The sequence below is a fragment of the Echinops telfairi genome, unplaced genomic scaffold (genome assembly GCF_000313985.2).
Source record: "Echinops telfairi isolate 266 unplaced genomic scaffold, ASM31398v2 ScPeMD7_7;HRSCAF=31, whole genome shotgun sequence".
Classification (NCBI taxonomy): Eukaryota; Metazoa; Chordata; class Mammalia; order Afrosoricida; family Tenrecidae; genus Echinops; species Echinops telfairi.
The window spans coordinates 2557103-2570501 of NW_022103904.1; the positions used below are offsets into that span (position 1 = coordinate 2557103).

Genomic DNA, 13399 nt, shown 5'->3' on the forward strand with positions numbered 1-13399 from the left:
CCTTGCTCTTTCAATTCCTCAATGCCTCAGTTTTCTCACATTTAACCTGGGTGTGATTATGATCCTTCCATCAGAGAGGAGGGAATATGAGTAGACTGTTTAGGGATGCGCCTGACAAGTATGGCAAGTCCTTAGTACACGTTAATATTGTTGACATCATGTTAGCAGCCTCACAGCACTGAAATGTACAGAATGACTTCAATTCTGTGGGACTTTGGGCAATTCTGGACTTGGACTCTCCCTGAATATGCCTGGGGGATCTGGAACTTATGTGGACTCCTATTCCTGGTCCACGTTCCATGCTACATGACCTACCCATTGACCAGCACCTATGCCCTGTGATTCCTCATGAAGCAGGCTCAGGTTCACCCATCACAAGTTTGATGTGTCCCCAAACAATACCTTGCCTCCTCCGGGAGTTGAGCTTCCTAAAGCAGGTCCCTTCCACAAGGCGGTTCAGACGTTGCTGTTTGATCAGCTCTAGGATTTCGGGTTGAATCTTCTCCTTTAGTTCCCTGTTAAAGGATAAGCACATCTTTCATAGCAGGCCGTGAGCAACAGTGCTTGCATTGAACACATACCATGAACTGCATTTTTTCATGAAAGTCCCAATACCTTCCATGTCAGTACTTTAGAGAATCACTTATTAAGCCTGGGTTATCTATCTACATGATAGATTCTCTGACATCTATAGAACATTCGCAAAAGCACCATTTCAATGGTGCTTCCAGACCAAGGCACGCCCCCAAATTTCTCCATTTTCCAAAGTCATAGTTATACATGTATGCAGAAATTCACTCAGCTGGACAAAGGCAATGTATTTCTGGTCACATGTCCTTACTTCCTCCTAGAATGTTGTTTTTCTGCAGTAGGTAAACCCCTAAACAACATGTGTGATCTGACTAAGCAGGAATATTGGGCAAAAATGTGGTAGTCACCTACTCTGGTGTCAATTTAAGGAGTAAGAGTGTAGGGGTGGAGTCTGGGTTGTCAATCTAGAGATAGCCAATGAGACTTCTGTGTGGGAATGGCCTTCTCCTGAGAATTCTTGGAAATCTGGTACTTCCTCCTTGGAGGTGGAAGACACTGCTCTCTCTCTGCTACTCCCTGGGAGACATTGCAGAAGGCAAGCCACATGGATGCAACCAGACCTCGGAAGCCAGAGAAGCCACAGAGAGACCCCTGCCAGTGCTGAGATGTTTCCAATGACATTGGATCCAAAGACTTTCTACCCACTGGCCTGTGGTCTTCTACATTCAGCGTCATTACATGTGTTTCATGAGTCTGAAGAGGACTTTATAGATTGGCATCACACATATGGGCTAATATCGGACTTATGGACTTTATCTGGACTGGGCTGGGGTGTTTTCTCAATGTTCAATTGCTCCTGTATATAAATCTCTTTCTTATACACATATGTGTGCCCATGGATTTGTTTCTCCCAGACTAACACAAATATGATCCTTAGACCACAGAAAACACTATTTTGGTCCGAGCACAGGACCGCATTTTGGTTTTGATTCTATCACTCACAAAAGGGAATGACAACACACTCCCAGATTCCAGCCCTTAGACATTGGGATAATGATGGGATAAATTAAAGACGGTTTACATTCTGACTTAGGCTAATCTAGTGTAATTCAATTTTAGATGCTGAAAAGATAATCATAGTATAGTGCAGTAGTTTTCAAATCTTTTCTTTTTCTTAGCAGAGATTTTTCTCCTATGGAATGGTACCTAGCACTTATGTCTTCTGATGCTAGAGACGTCCTGGGAAGAGCAGGACAAGGAAATCCAGCATGCAGAGCAGTGTAAAAAGTGCTGGTCAGCACACAGATGGCTAGAGTTGTAGTCAAGGCTTTGCCTGTGACTAGAATATCATAGCTCATCTACGACTCAGTTTTCTCATCTATAAAATGGGAATACAAATGTTTCCTGGTCAACAACGGTGACTTCCCAAGAAGAAAGTATGAGGGCAAGGGCTCTGGATATATTGACAGGAATACAAGGTATATTGAATTTCTGTTAACAACACTTTCTCATTTCTTCAAGCCAAATACTTCATATGCTCATTGTCACCTGTAGTCAAGAATCGCATAATTAATGCCATTGGGAGTCACTTTCTGGAAGTTGTGGTTTATGTATTTTCATTTGGGGGGGGGGGTATGAAAACCAGGACTGATGAACCTACAGTGGCATCAGGTGGAATAAAGGTTTTGAGGGGAGGGGAACACAGAAGTGGTGGCGGGGTGGAGGGGTGTTGCTATAAAGAGGTCCATATAGAAAAAGAATGTTTGGAAAATGATTATGGTAGCAAATGTACAATTCTGTTGGACATGATTGAAATATGGAATGATTTGATATATGTATTAAGGCCCATTAATAAAACAAGAGAATTGAAGAAAAAAAGGAATCACATGATTATCAGCTGCAGCTCAACCTGTGGACTTGCTCTGACACCAGACTGCAGATACCTGCTCTCACATGGGGTTCCATTCTCAGGTGGGAAGGAGCTAATGATTGATAAGCATATGCCACGGGCTGGGTACTGTACGATATGCCCTCTGGCTCACTTGACAACCGCATCCCTAGCCCCCATCACACAGAAAACAACTTTTGGGAATATTGTTATTATTCCTATCTTCCAGATGAGAAAACAACTAACTCATAGAGATTCAGCACAGAATGAAAGGGGGAGACTTAGGATTACCTTGTGCAAGGTGCTTCCATTTACACATGAGAACAAAGGATAAGAAGCTCCCGCCAAAGGCTCTGGCTATGTGACAGTGTATTCTAGTAGTACATTAGTACAATTTGTGGACTTAAAGGGCTTCAAACCTCCTGTCATTCGATACTCTTCTAACTGAACATTTATAAAAGCATAATATGGAAATCTGGGTATAATAATAGAGCAAGGCACATCTGTCAAGCCTTTTTCTGGGTAGGTCTCCTAGGGTTTCATCACAGGTTTTCAGCTCACTACAACTATTAATTATCAGCACTCAGCTTTCGTAAAACGGACTCAGTAAATGGCAGCTTTGATGAACCCTGTTCTGAATGGAGAAGAAGGTGGGAAATCACCGGCCACAGGAGACAAGACTTCCCAGATGGGGTGGAGGGGTGGTGGAAGGGACGGCACTAGAGGCAGGAAAATCTTGGGGGAAAGAGCTCTGGAAGCTCCTCACTTCTTTGACTCTGACGTTCCTTTAAAGAAAATCGTTTTCTAGGGCTGGGGTGAGCGCTGACAATGGAGAGGACATGCAGACATCAAGACCACTGAGGACGAAATAACAGAATGTACTCGCATTTCTGAGCCACTCCAGCTGATGCTCTGTGCCTTTCTGTGTAAGTCTGGGTGGGACGCACACGGGGTCAAGGAGGCAAGGTCACGGGTCTTTTGGCCATGCTTTGATAAATAGTCTTACTTTTTACAGAATCGTCATAAATTAAAATAGAAGGGAAATTAAAAGATAAAAGAGGGAGTAGAAAAGCTAGAAAAGAGCAATTCAAAAGTTAGCAGTTATTTCTGGGAAGAAATTTCCACTGTAGGCCCATGGAGGCCATTGCCACACACAGGAGTCAGACAGTACCACGACACTGAAGGGCTTCTTTCATCAGCCTTGGCTGTGCTCTCTGAGCTACTGCTACTTGGTGTTCCTCCAATACAGGGGTTGCCAACGTTTTCTGAAAAGGGCCAGATGTACATACTTTAGTAAACCGTGTAGGCTTTGCAGGTCATCCAATGGTTGTTGCAAGTACTCAACCTGGTCATTATAGCATATGTACACCCATAAAAATTCTTCACAAAAGTAGGTAGTGGGCCACATTTGACTCTCTGGCCATTGTCTGTCAACCTCGAATCCAGAACAAGTTAGTGGAAATTGGAGGTGAGCGATGATTCACATTTCATAGAAATTGATGTTTCTGTCTCAGTGTTGGAGGGGGTAAGCGCCCAGTCCTCAATCTCCTTCTCTTCTTTATAATACGGATTCGTGACTTTACATAACAACGTTGAGCTGGTGACTCCCAAATTTATATTTCCAACCTTGACTTCCCTATGGGACTCAGAATCATTTGTCCAGCAGTTTACTAAGCCTCTCTACTTGATATCCCTCAGATATCTCCAATTTGACAGGTCGAAAAGAGAACTCCTGATCACATGCCCAAATCTTCACTCCTGGTCTTCCCCTTCTCAACTCCATCCTTCCATTGTTCGGGCCCAAATCCTTGAGCTCATCCTTAAAGACTCGCTTTTATAACACCACATTTCATCCATCAGAAAAAAAAATTCATCATCTGTTATCTTCAAAATATGGCTTATCTATACGAGAGAATCTAATCCACCTCTTGCCCCGATGGTTGACAGTCCCTCAACTGGTCTTTCAGCTTCCAAACCTGACCCTTTCAGTCTCATCCCAGTAATCAAGCCAGAAGGATCATTTATAGACCTAGTCAGATCATGGCGCTCCTCTGCTGAAACTCTCCAATGGCTTGCCACTAACTAACGTGCTTAAAATGTCCAAGAAAACTCAGTGTATTATTCTCTCTGCCTGAAATGCTTTTTACCCAAACGCTTGCATAGACCTTAATCTTGCATATGTATTTGCTGAAATGTCACCATCATAATTAGAGAGGTTTTTTAATTGCATATTTCCTCTTTCAACTTGCTAGAACAATGAACTTATTGACTATATCAGTTGCTTACTTCTCCCCGACATGAAGGCGAGGATTGTGTCCGTTCGGTTCACTGGTCCGTTCCCAACACACAGAACGGGGCTTGGTACATGACAGGCACTTGATAAGCATTTGAACACTGAAAACTGTATAACTGACATGACTGTCTACCCGACCTTGGTTACTAAGAAACGTTGAGCAAACCTGTGGCCAATCTTCAGCAAGGGTGCAGATTCACGGTACAATCATTCCTTTTATTTCTGTTTCTATTTGTTTTTACCTTTTCTTTCTTACCTATTTTACTGTACTTTCTAACACACAGGAAGGTATATTCCTATGTATCTGCAGTGTCACCAACTCGCAGTAAACCGGTTCATAGCAACCCTCCAGGAGAGCAGATCTGCCTGGCAGGGTTTCCCAGGGAGGATTCCTCACAGAAGCAGACTGCACCTCTCTTTCCGTGGAGCAGATGGTGAGTTCCAACCGATGACTTTTCAGTTTGCACCTGAGGGCTTAACCACAGCGCCACCAGAGCACCTGGTTCGAATCCTAAGAGTGACCATTTCCTTGAGTAAATACTATGAGCCAGGCGTGTACCAGGTGTTTTTATGCATGACGTCACCAAACTCTGCTAACAACCCAGGGAGGAAGGTGCTCTGATCATCTGCACTTCGAGGCATGAGAAAAGCAACGCTTAGAATGGGTCAAGAAAATTGCTCCAATAAATATGAGTGGTGGAGCTAGACTTTAGCAGCTTAGGTTTTACACATTTATTCTTCTGCTTCATTGGAATTTGTCCTTGGAACCCCCTTCTCCCCTTCAAGATTGTGATAAATGACCTGTTTTTAGACTATTCAGGCTTTTTTATACCCATTAATTTGGGCAATTGTGTAAATGGACTTATCTTAAGCCACACAAAGGGGGAAATAGCAGAGAGCTCCTCTGTGCAATGATTCATCCAGAACCTAGAAGGGAAACAGCGTTGATCTAACCTACTGCTCACATACTGGTGTTGTTAGTTGCTGTTCATTCGCTTCTGATTCGTGGGGACCACAGCATTCGTGACCACAGCATCCGGAAAACCTGTCTTATGATTCTCTGTGTGAACGCAAACCGCCAACTTTCTGGATCGTAATTGAGTGCTGAATTGTTGGGACTATCCAGGTACTGTAGTTGCATATGTGTGCAGTCCCCCTATACAATATTTGCACACTCTGAGTTGACATTTTCTTCCTAAGAAATAGAATGTCATATAAAAATGCAACTCAGGTATACAATATTTGCACACTCTGAGTTGACATTTTCTTCCTAAGAAATAGAATGTCGTATAAAAATGAAACTCAGGCTCCAGGGTCTGCGAGGGGCTGGTTTGTCACCACACTGTCTGCCGCCTGCACAGAGGAGCAGGGAGAGGCAGGAAGCACTCCAGGAAGTGACAGATCGGGAAGCCTAGCTGGAGGGGAAGCTGGCTTCCACACTACCAGTCAGGCCCCAGACCAGTTGCTTATCTGTACCTGCAAAATGAAAAGCTTGGATGGAATAGGAATAACTTGCCAGGTTCTTTTCAGCTCAAAAATGCTAATTTTCTAAACCCTAAGCTTGGGTTAGTTTTCTGTGTGTTCTTGGGACACTTAGCCCAGGAAGCACCAAGCACCAAGTCTGTGGTAACTGCTTACAGCCTACCAGGAGCTTTGATGCTTTGGATAGGGGGGCCCAGTGTCTCTGGTTTATTGTCAGTGACCAGCACCTTGTGCTGGGCTGGCACACAGGAGCTGCTCAATGCCAGCTTATTAAATGGATGAATATAGGTGTGTTAGTCTGGGTACACTAGGGAAACAAATTTGTAGACACTCATGTATATAAGAAAGAGGCTTATATACAAAAGCAACTGAATATTGAGAAAACATCCCAGCCCAGTCCAGATCAAGTCCATAAGTCCAATATTAGCCCATATGTCTGATACCAATCTATAAAGTCCTCTTCAGACTCAAGAAACACATGCAATGATGCCGAATGCAGGAGGATCACAGGCCAGTGTATTGGAAGTCTTGTGGATCCAGTGTCGTTGTAAGCATGTCAGTGCTGGCAGGAATCTCTATGTGGCTTCTCCGGCTGCAGAGGTCTAGCTTCATCAGGATAGGTCCATCTGGCTTCCCCAGCTCCCAGGGCTTCGGGCCGTGTGTCTTGTCAGTAGAGTGTCTCTCAGGGAATGAGCAAAGAGAGAGAAGTGTCTCCTGCCTCCAAGGAGGAAATACAGGAGTTCCCAGAATTCTCAAGAGAAGTCCATGCCCACACAGCGGCCTCATTTGTTATATCTTGATTGACAGACTAGACTCCACCCCTTCACTCATAATCCTCTCAAATTGACACCAGATTATGTAACTACCGCAATAGGACAACAAGCTCATGTGCTCAGTCCCTTTCTCTATGACTTGGGTTGACCTTAAGAGCCCTTTGGCAGTTTAGACTCCTCAACTCCACAAGAGCTTCCTGCTGAGTAGGTGATTCTAATAACAAAGGAGAGAAAATACCCAGAGGAGAAGCATCAGGCTGGCTTCTGCCTGTCCATGTCAGAGGCTGAGACAAAGATGAGGTAGCCAAGGGCCTCCCCCTTTAGAAGCTGCCACTTCTGAGCCTTCTTCATGACTCCACTGTAACCATATCAGAAACTCCCAGGGTGCTTTTCAGTCCCACAGCTGAGCAATGATGTGGGAGATTTCCTTTTTATTTTTATCACTTTCCCTCACATAAGACATGGAAAGATTAGAGCTTCTTGTAATAAAAGGAAAAGGAATTTTAAGACGGAACACGAAGAACCTTGAGGAGTAAAGTTATAAAGCCAAAGCAGGAACCAAATCTTCACACTTGACATATTTAGTATTTTTGCTTAGAGCAAAATCTTGGCATAACATTTAACCAGGGTAGAAGCAACCCAAGTGGTCATCAACAGATGAATGCATGAGCATCAACTGATGGATGGCATATCCACACAATAGAACATTACTCAGGAGAAAGATGGGGCTTTCTACTCCCACCACCACTTCATCTCAGAAACTCACAGGAGCAGTTCTACCCTGTCCCAGAGTCTCTGCGAGTCGGCATTGACTTGATGGGGAGGTCGGTTTCTGGGTTTTGGTATAAGCAGATATTAAGCCTTGATACATACTGCATTATGGCTGTACCTTGAAATCATTATGCTGAATGAAATAAGTCAGACACAAAAGCAAAGGTAGTATGTAATTTCATTTATAGGAAATATATAATAGGTGTACTGGTTATGCATTGGGCTGTGAACTTTAAGTTCAGCAGTTCAAAACCACCAGCCACTCCTCAGGAGAAAGACAGGACTTTCTACTCCCATAAATAGATCGAGTGTTGGAAACTCATGGGGTATAGGGTTGTCCTATAGGGTTGCTCTGAGTCTTCATTGACTATATGACAGGGAACATTGAGACAAAAGAAGATTCATGGCTAAGTGAGCTACACAGAAAGCATTAGTTTGGAATCCCTTGGCCATCATGAAGCGACTTCTAATGTCTCCCTTAGGTTTTAAGAATTGTTTTCCAAAGTAAAATAAAGTCTTCTTGTGTTAGTATGTCTGCTGAAACTGATGTTATGTAATCCAGTGTTTCAAAAAGTAGGCCCAGGGCTGGGGTGATGTACTGCTTGTCCTCCTTGCAGGTGAAAAACTGAAGGGAGTCTGGTAACTTATCCAAAGCTCCTTTTGCTCAGGTTTCTGGCTATTTCTTTCTTCTGGCAGAGGACAATGCAAACCCCCCTGTGGTGCCTTTGGTAAGAGCTAGCTGGTACTCAGTTTGCTGTTCTGATGGAAGTCTGACAGTCATGTGAGCCAAGATATTTAGGAACCATTTTCCCTCCCTGCTGACTAATTGCATCCCAACTAAAGTCTGTAGTTCTGCTCCCAGCTCTCATGGTGCGTCTAAGATTTTAGCACAAATACATGGTGAATGCTCTAGCTTGGCTATCTTCTATGCAGGTTGGGCACGTTTTAACCTTCCCTCAGCCCTGCGCATGACAAAAGAGCTCTGGTATGGTAGACAAAGCTTCAGCTGAGGAACAAACAGAACCAGGTTCAAGGCCAAACTCCTCCACTTGCTAGCAAGCCCCCTCACCTATCTGATGGAATGAGGCCGTCCTGTCTCACATGGGAATGAGGACATGAAAAAGAGTGTGGTTGTTGTTGTTGTCATTGTTAGTGCCATTGAGGTGGGTCGTACCCACAGAGGCTCTGTGTAGACCCGAATGAAACACCGCTTGGTCCTGTGCCATCCCCACAGTGGTTGCTATGTCTGTGCCCATTGTCAGAGCCACGGTGTTCATACATCTCATTGAAGGTCTTCCTTTACTTCAGTCCTTCCGGGGGCAGGTCCTTCTTGACAAAATGACACCATCCTGGATTCCAAGAAGCATTCTGGCTGAGGTTTTCCCAAGACAGATTTTCTTGTGCTCTGGCAGACCAGAGTTCTTACAGTAGTCTTGGCCAGCATCCTAATTCAAATGAACCAATTCTCCCGCGGGCTCTCTTATTCACTGTCCAACATTCACATGCATATGAGGTGAGTGAACATACCAGGCTTGGGTCAGGTCCTCAGGTAACATCCTTGCTCCTCAACATGCTCAAGGAATCTTCTGCAGCCTATTTACCCAATGGAATGCATCATGTGGTTTCTTGACTGCTGCTTCTGGGAACAGATTGTGGAGCCAAGTAAGATGAAATTCTTGGCAACTTCACTCTTTTCTCTCTTTATCAGAATGTAGACTGGGTGCAGTGGTGAGGATTTTGGTCTTCTTTACAATGAGTTGGGATCCACAGTTAAGGCGGCAGTCACTAATCTTCATCAGCAAGGGCTTCAGGTCCTCCTCCGTTTCAGCAAGCATGGTCTTGTCATCTGCACATTGAAGATTGTTCATAAGCCTTCTTCCGATCCCGATGCCACATTTCCCCCCCTACAGTCCTATAGTCCACCTTCTCTAGTTACCGAGTATAAGCCATCCCGAATATCAGCCAAGGCACCTGATTTCACCACAAAAACTACATTAAAGAATATGCTGAAGAACTTTGCTTATACACAAGAATAGCATACAGATGGACAAAGTGCTGCCACACACCTTTTCCCTGATTTTAAGCCACTCAGGATCCATTTGGTTTAAATGACTGCCTCTTAGTCCATGCACAGTGTTCTAGTATTCCCATTCTTTCCAATGACAGAATGATCCACACAGTTGAACAAATGTCTTCTCCGTGTCAATAAAACACAAGTAAATGTCTTTCTGCACCCTCTGCTGTCAGACAAGATCTATCTGATAACAGAAATCAATGTCCTTTTTGAATTTGTCCTGAGTTTCTGGTCCCTGGTGGATGTCTAATTGTTCTGAATGATCTTCAGCAAAATTTTATTTTTGTGTGCTATTAGAGATATTGTTTGATAATTTCCACATTCTACTGGATACCCTTTCTTTGGGATGGGTGCACACATGAATCTCGTCCCGTGAGGAAGCTGACTTTCAGCTTTCCTGGCTGAGATGAGTGAGCGCACCCAGGGCTTTATGAGCCAGCTGAAGCATTTCAATTGGCACTCCGTCAATTTCCGGAGCCTTGTTTTTGTCAATGCCTTCAGTGTAGCTCTCAGCCTGTGGAGCTTCTTTCTATCTGGCCATCTTCTGCTGCTATTCATAAGGTTTTCCGTGGCTAATCCTTCAGTAGCAGCCAGCTTGTTCCATCTTTGTAGTCTGCAAGTTCCACTGAAACCTGTTTACCTTGGGCGACCCTGTTGGTACTTCAAACACTGGTAACATCGCCCCCAGCATCCTAACAACCCGCAAGCCACCACAGTCCAACAAACTGACAGACAAGTGGTGGAGAGGGTGTTTTGCAAACTGCTAAGAACTGAAAATGTCAAGTAGCTAGAGCTGGCATCATAGAGTAGCAGGAAGAGAAATATACCGAGGAGGAGGTTTGGAAAGGGCTTGAGGATCATCCGCTCCAAGTGTGCTTCCGACAGAAGCTCAGATGAGGTTGTAGCCTGTCTTCTGAGAAGAGAGGGGGGGGAGATGTCCAACAGTGATGACCTCCACGTCTCTATCTCCCTCCCTATAAAAGTCTACGTTCTTGTTCTTAGGAAAAGGTAAGAGAAAGTAATTCCCTTTAAGAGATCATGAAGCTGACAAAACAGACCTTATCAGAGAGATTCACAACCTTTTCAACATGGAGAAGTATGAAGTGAGCCAAGTATTTCATGAAGCATTTGAAGCAGAGTCCTGCCAATAGGAGCCTGCTGGATTTCTACTATAGGCCTGGGGGTTGACAGTCAAGGGGGGCAATACCTGATCCTCGATGGCAACCAAAGCCATCTGGGAGGGGAGAAGGTGGGTCTCTCTCATCCTCTCAAGCTCTGCATCCTCTCACTCACTGGCATTCGCACCAAGCAAGTGTTTACTTTGCTTTAATGATTTAATTAATTCTGGGTGAGTTAAGAGCATCCTGCCACTTGAAATGGCACTTACATGGAATGTCACTTTCCATGACCAAAGGCACGATGCAACATCAACTTTGTCCCACATCATGGGAAAATTCCAGTCGTTCTTAGCTATAGACCCCTGTGGAGAATTGGAAGTAACCAGACTAATTTCTGGTTTAGAGCCATTCTGTCCACACCTGCCTGACCTCCTGTTAACACCTGGTCTTTGGCCTACAATGTGCCACCAACTCATTTCTGCCCAGTCCTTCCCTAAGAAGCTGCTGAGGAGGGTTCTTTAAGGGAATTTAGATTTTTTTGTGTCTCTTGATTGATGGCCTTCTCTAAAGCACTCACCACACACACCAGCTATGAGATTGGTTTTTACTCTATTAAAAGGGGCCAGAGCTTTTGGGGAGAGGTGGCCAGGGGAACTTACAAAATCGGGCGAGACTGGAAGTCTTCCTGGTTCATCCTCTCAGACTGGCGGATCTTCAGGATCTCGGTGTAACTCAGGTTCTGCAGTTTACTCTTGAACTGGTCCAGAGAGCTAGGCTTGGTTGTAAGAGCTCTCATAACCTGCTCCTTCACCACCTGCATTACCTGTAAAGGAAAGGAAGAACATCGTTTTTCTGTGCTGACCTTGGTCCATTCAGAAGAGACTTTCCAAACGAATGGCTCTCTATCTCCTAAGCCCCTCTGCATCTTGAACTAGTCCAAACCTTGAGCATATATTTCTAGAGAGTCAACCTCCACCCTTCCTTGTGCCATGGGAACCATAAGGAAGGAAATGGATCACATGGTTTAGAAGCGGGAGGATCCAGAGCTGTGGTCCCCTTGCTGGATAGATAGTATGTGGGTGCTGCCAGAGCAACGCTGTACACAATGCAAACTCAAGAGTCAGGAAGTAAAGGAAAGCCAAGCAACAAGCTTGCACATTAATTATTTTACCAGGAAAATAATTGTTGAGAAACAATTAGCGGTGGAAGCTAGGTTGGCACCAGATACCCACACATTCTCCCAGACTGCTTTCCCCATGGAGTCAGTTCCTGGGTGCCCGTACATACGATGTATTCAGACATGTTTTGGTGGTAGTGTCTCTTTGAGCTAGGCATTAAAAAGAAAAGGTTTATTAAATTAGAACGAGTACATTCCATGGATTGCCTCAAGAGAAAAAGAAAAATATGGTCATTTCTGCCAAAGGACAGGCTTAGCCCAGAAAGAGACAATTAACAATTGCTTCTATTCCTCTGGATTAATTTTCATCAGGGTACATTGTGCAGGCAAAGACCAGAGAGCACACAGAGGCATCCAAAGAGCTGGCTGTGATTTTGCTACTTCTCTCTTCACCTGGCGTTACAGATGGGGCCAACCCTTGTTTCCGATTTCAGGTTACCAGCTATGTCCCAAATGGGTCCCTGGTGGCACAGTAGTTAAAGCATTCCGCTACTACAGAAAAGGCCATTTGCTTAAACACATCAGGTGCTCTATAGGAGAAAGATGAGACAGTCTACTTTCATAAAGATGTTCAGCTTTGGAAACCCTCTAGGCAGTCCTGCTCTGTCCAGTAGGGTCGCTAGGAGTTGGTATCAAATTGATGGCTATGGATTTGTTTGCTTGTCTGTACTGTAAATGAGATGCTTTACATTCAGAGGAGCTATATTTGTTCTCTCTGTCCATTCCAAACAAGGAAGTAGGTTTTATCATCATATCCACCTTGCATATGAGGAAACAACCATTCAGTAACACATTCAAAGTTATACATAGTTGGCCCATGGCAGAGGTGGGATTTGAACTCAGAATTTTAAACAATCTACTACTATACTGCCTCCTCTGCCACCTTTCCTTGTGCCATGTAGTAACTTAAAAACCCAAGAGAACCACATATGTGCCCCTGCTACATGCTGGATTCCACTTAGTTATTAGTCCTCTCATTTAATTCTCCCTTCAATAGAGTAAGTTGTTCTCAATTCTCTTTGAATGATGAGGAAGCAGACAGCGAAAGGGCTGATGACCTGTCCAACATCCATGCATACCTGGATGACCTCTTTTTTTTTATATCATTCTATTGGGGCTCATACAACTCATCACAATACATAGATCAATTGTGTAAAGCACACTTATACATTTGTTGCCCTCATCATTCTCAAAATTCGCTTTCCTCTTGGGTTCCTGGAATTAGCTCATTTTCCTTTTCCCCCCTCCCTTAATAATTTATAAATTATTACTATATCTTATCTTACACTGCC

The 13399-nt window shown here is 44.1% G+C and overlaps 1 protein-coding gene across 3 annotated transcripts in view; it reads right to left on the reverse strand.

Annotated features, from left to right (window-relative positions):
* ELMO1 (engulfment and cell motility 1) overlaps positions 1-13399 on the reverse strand; it is a 694298-nt gene that overhangs the window by 45605 nt on the left and 635294 nt on the right. For all 3 annotated transcript variants that reach the window (XM_045286360.1, XM_004708022.2, XM_045286361.1), the window contains 2 exons: positions 11590-11753; positions 403-515 (listed from right to left, as the gene is read on the reverse strand). In XM_045286360.1, coding sequence (XP_045142295.1) covers positions 403-515; positions 11590-11753 — 277 coding nt within the window. The remainder of the gene's footprint in view (positions 1-402; positions 516-11589; positions 11754-13399) is intronic.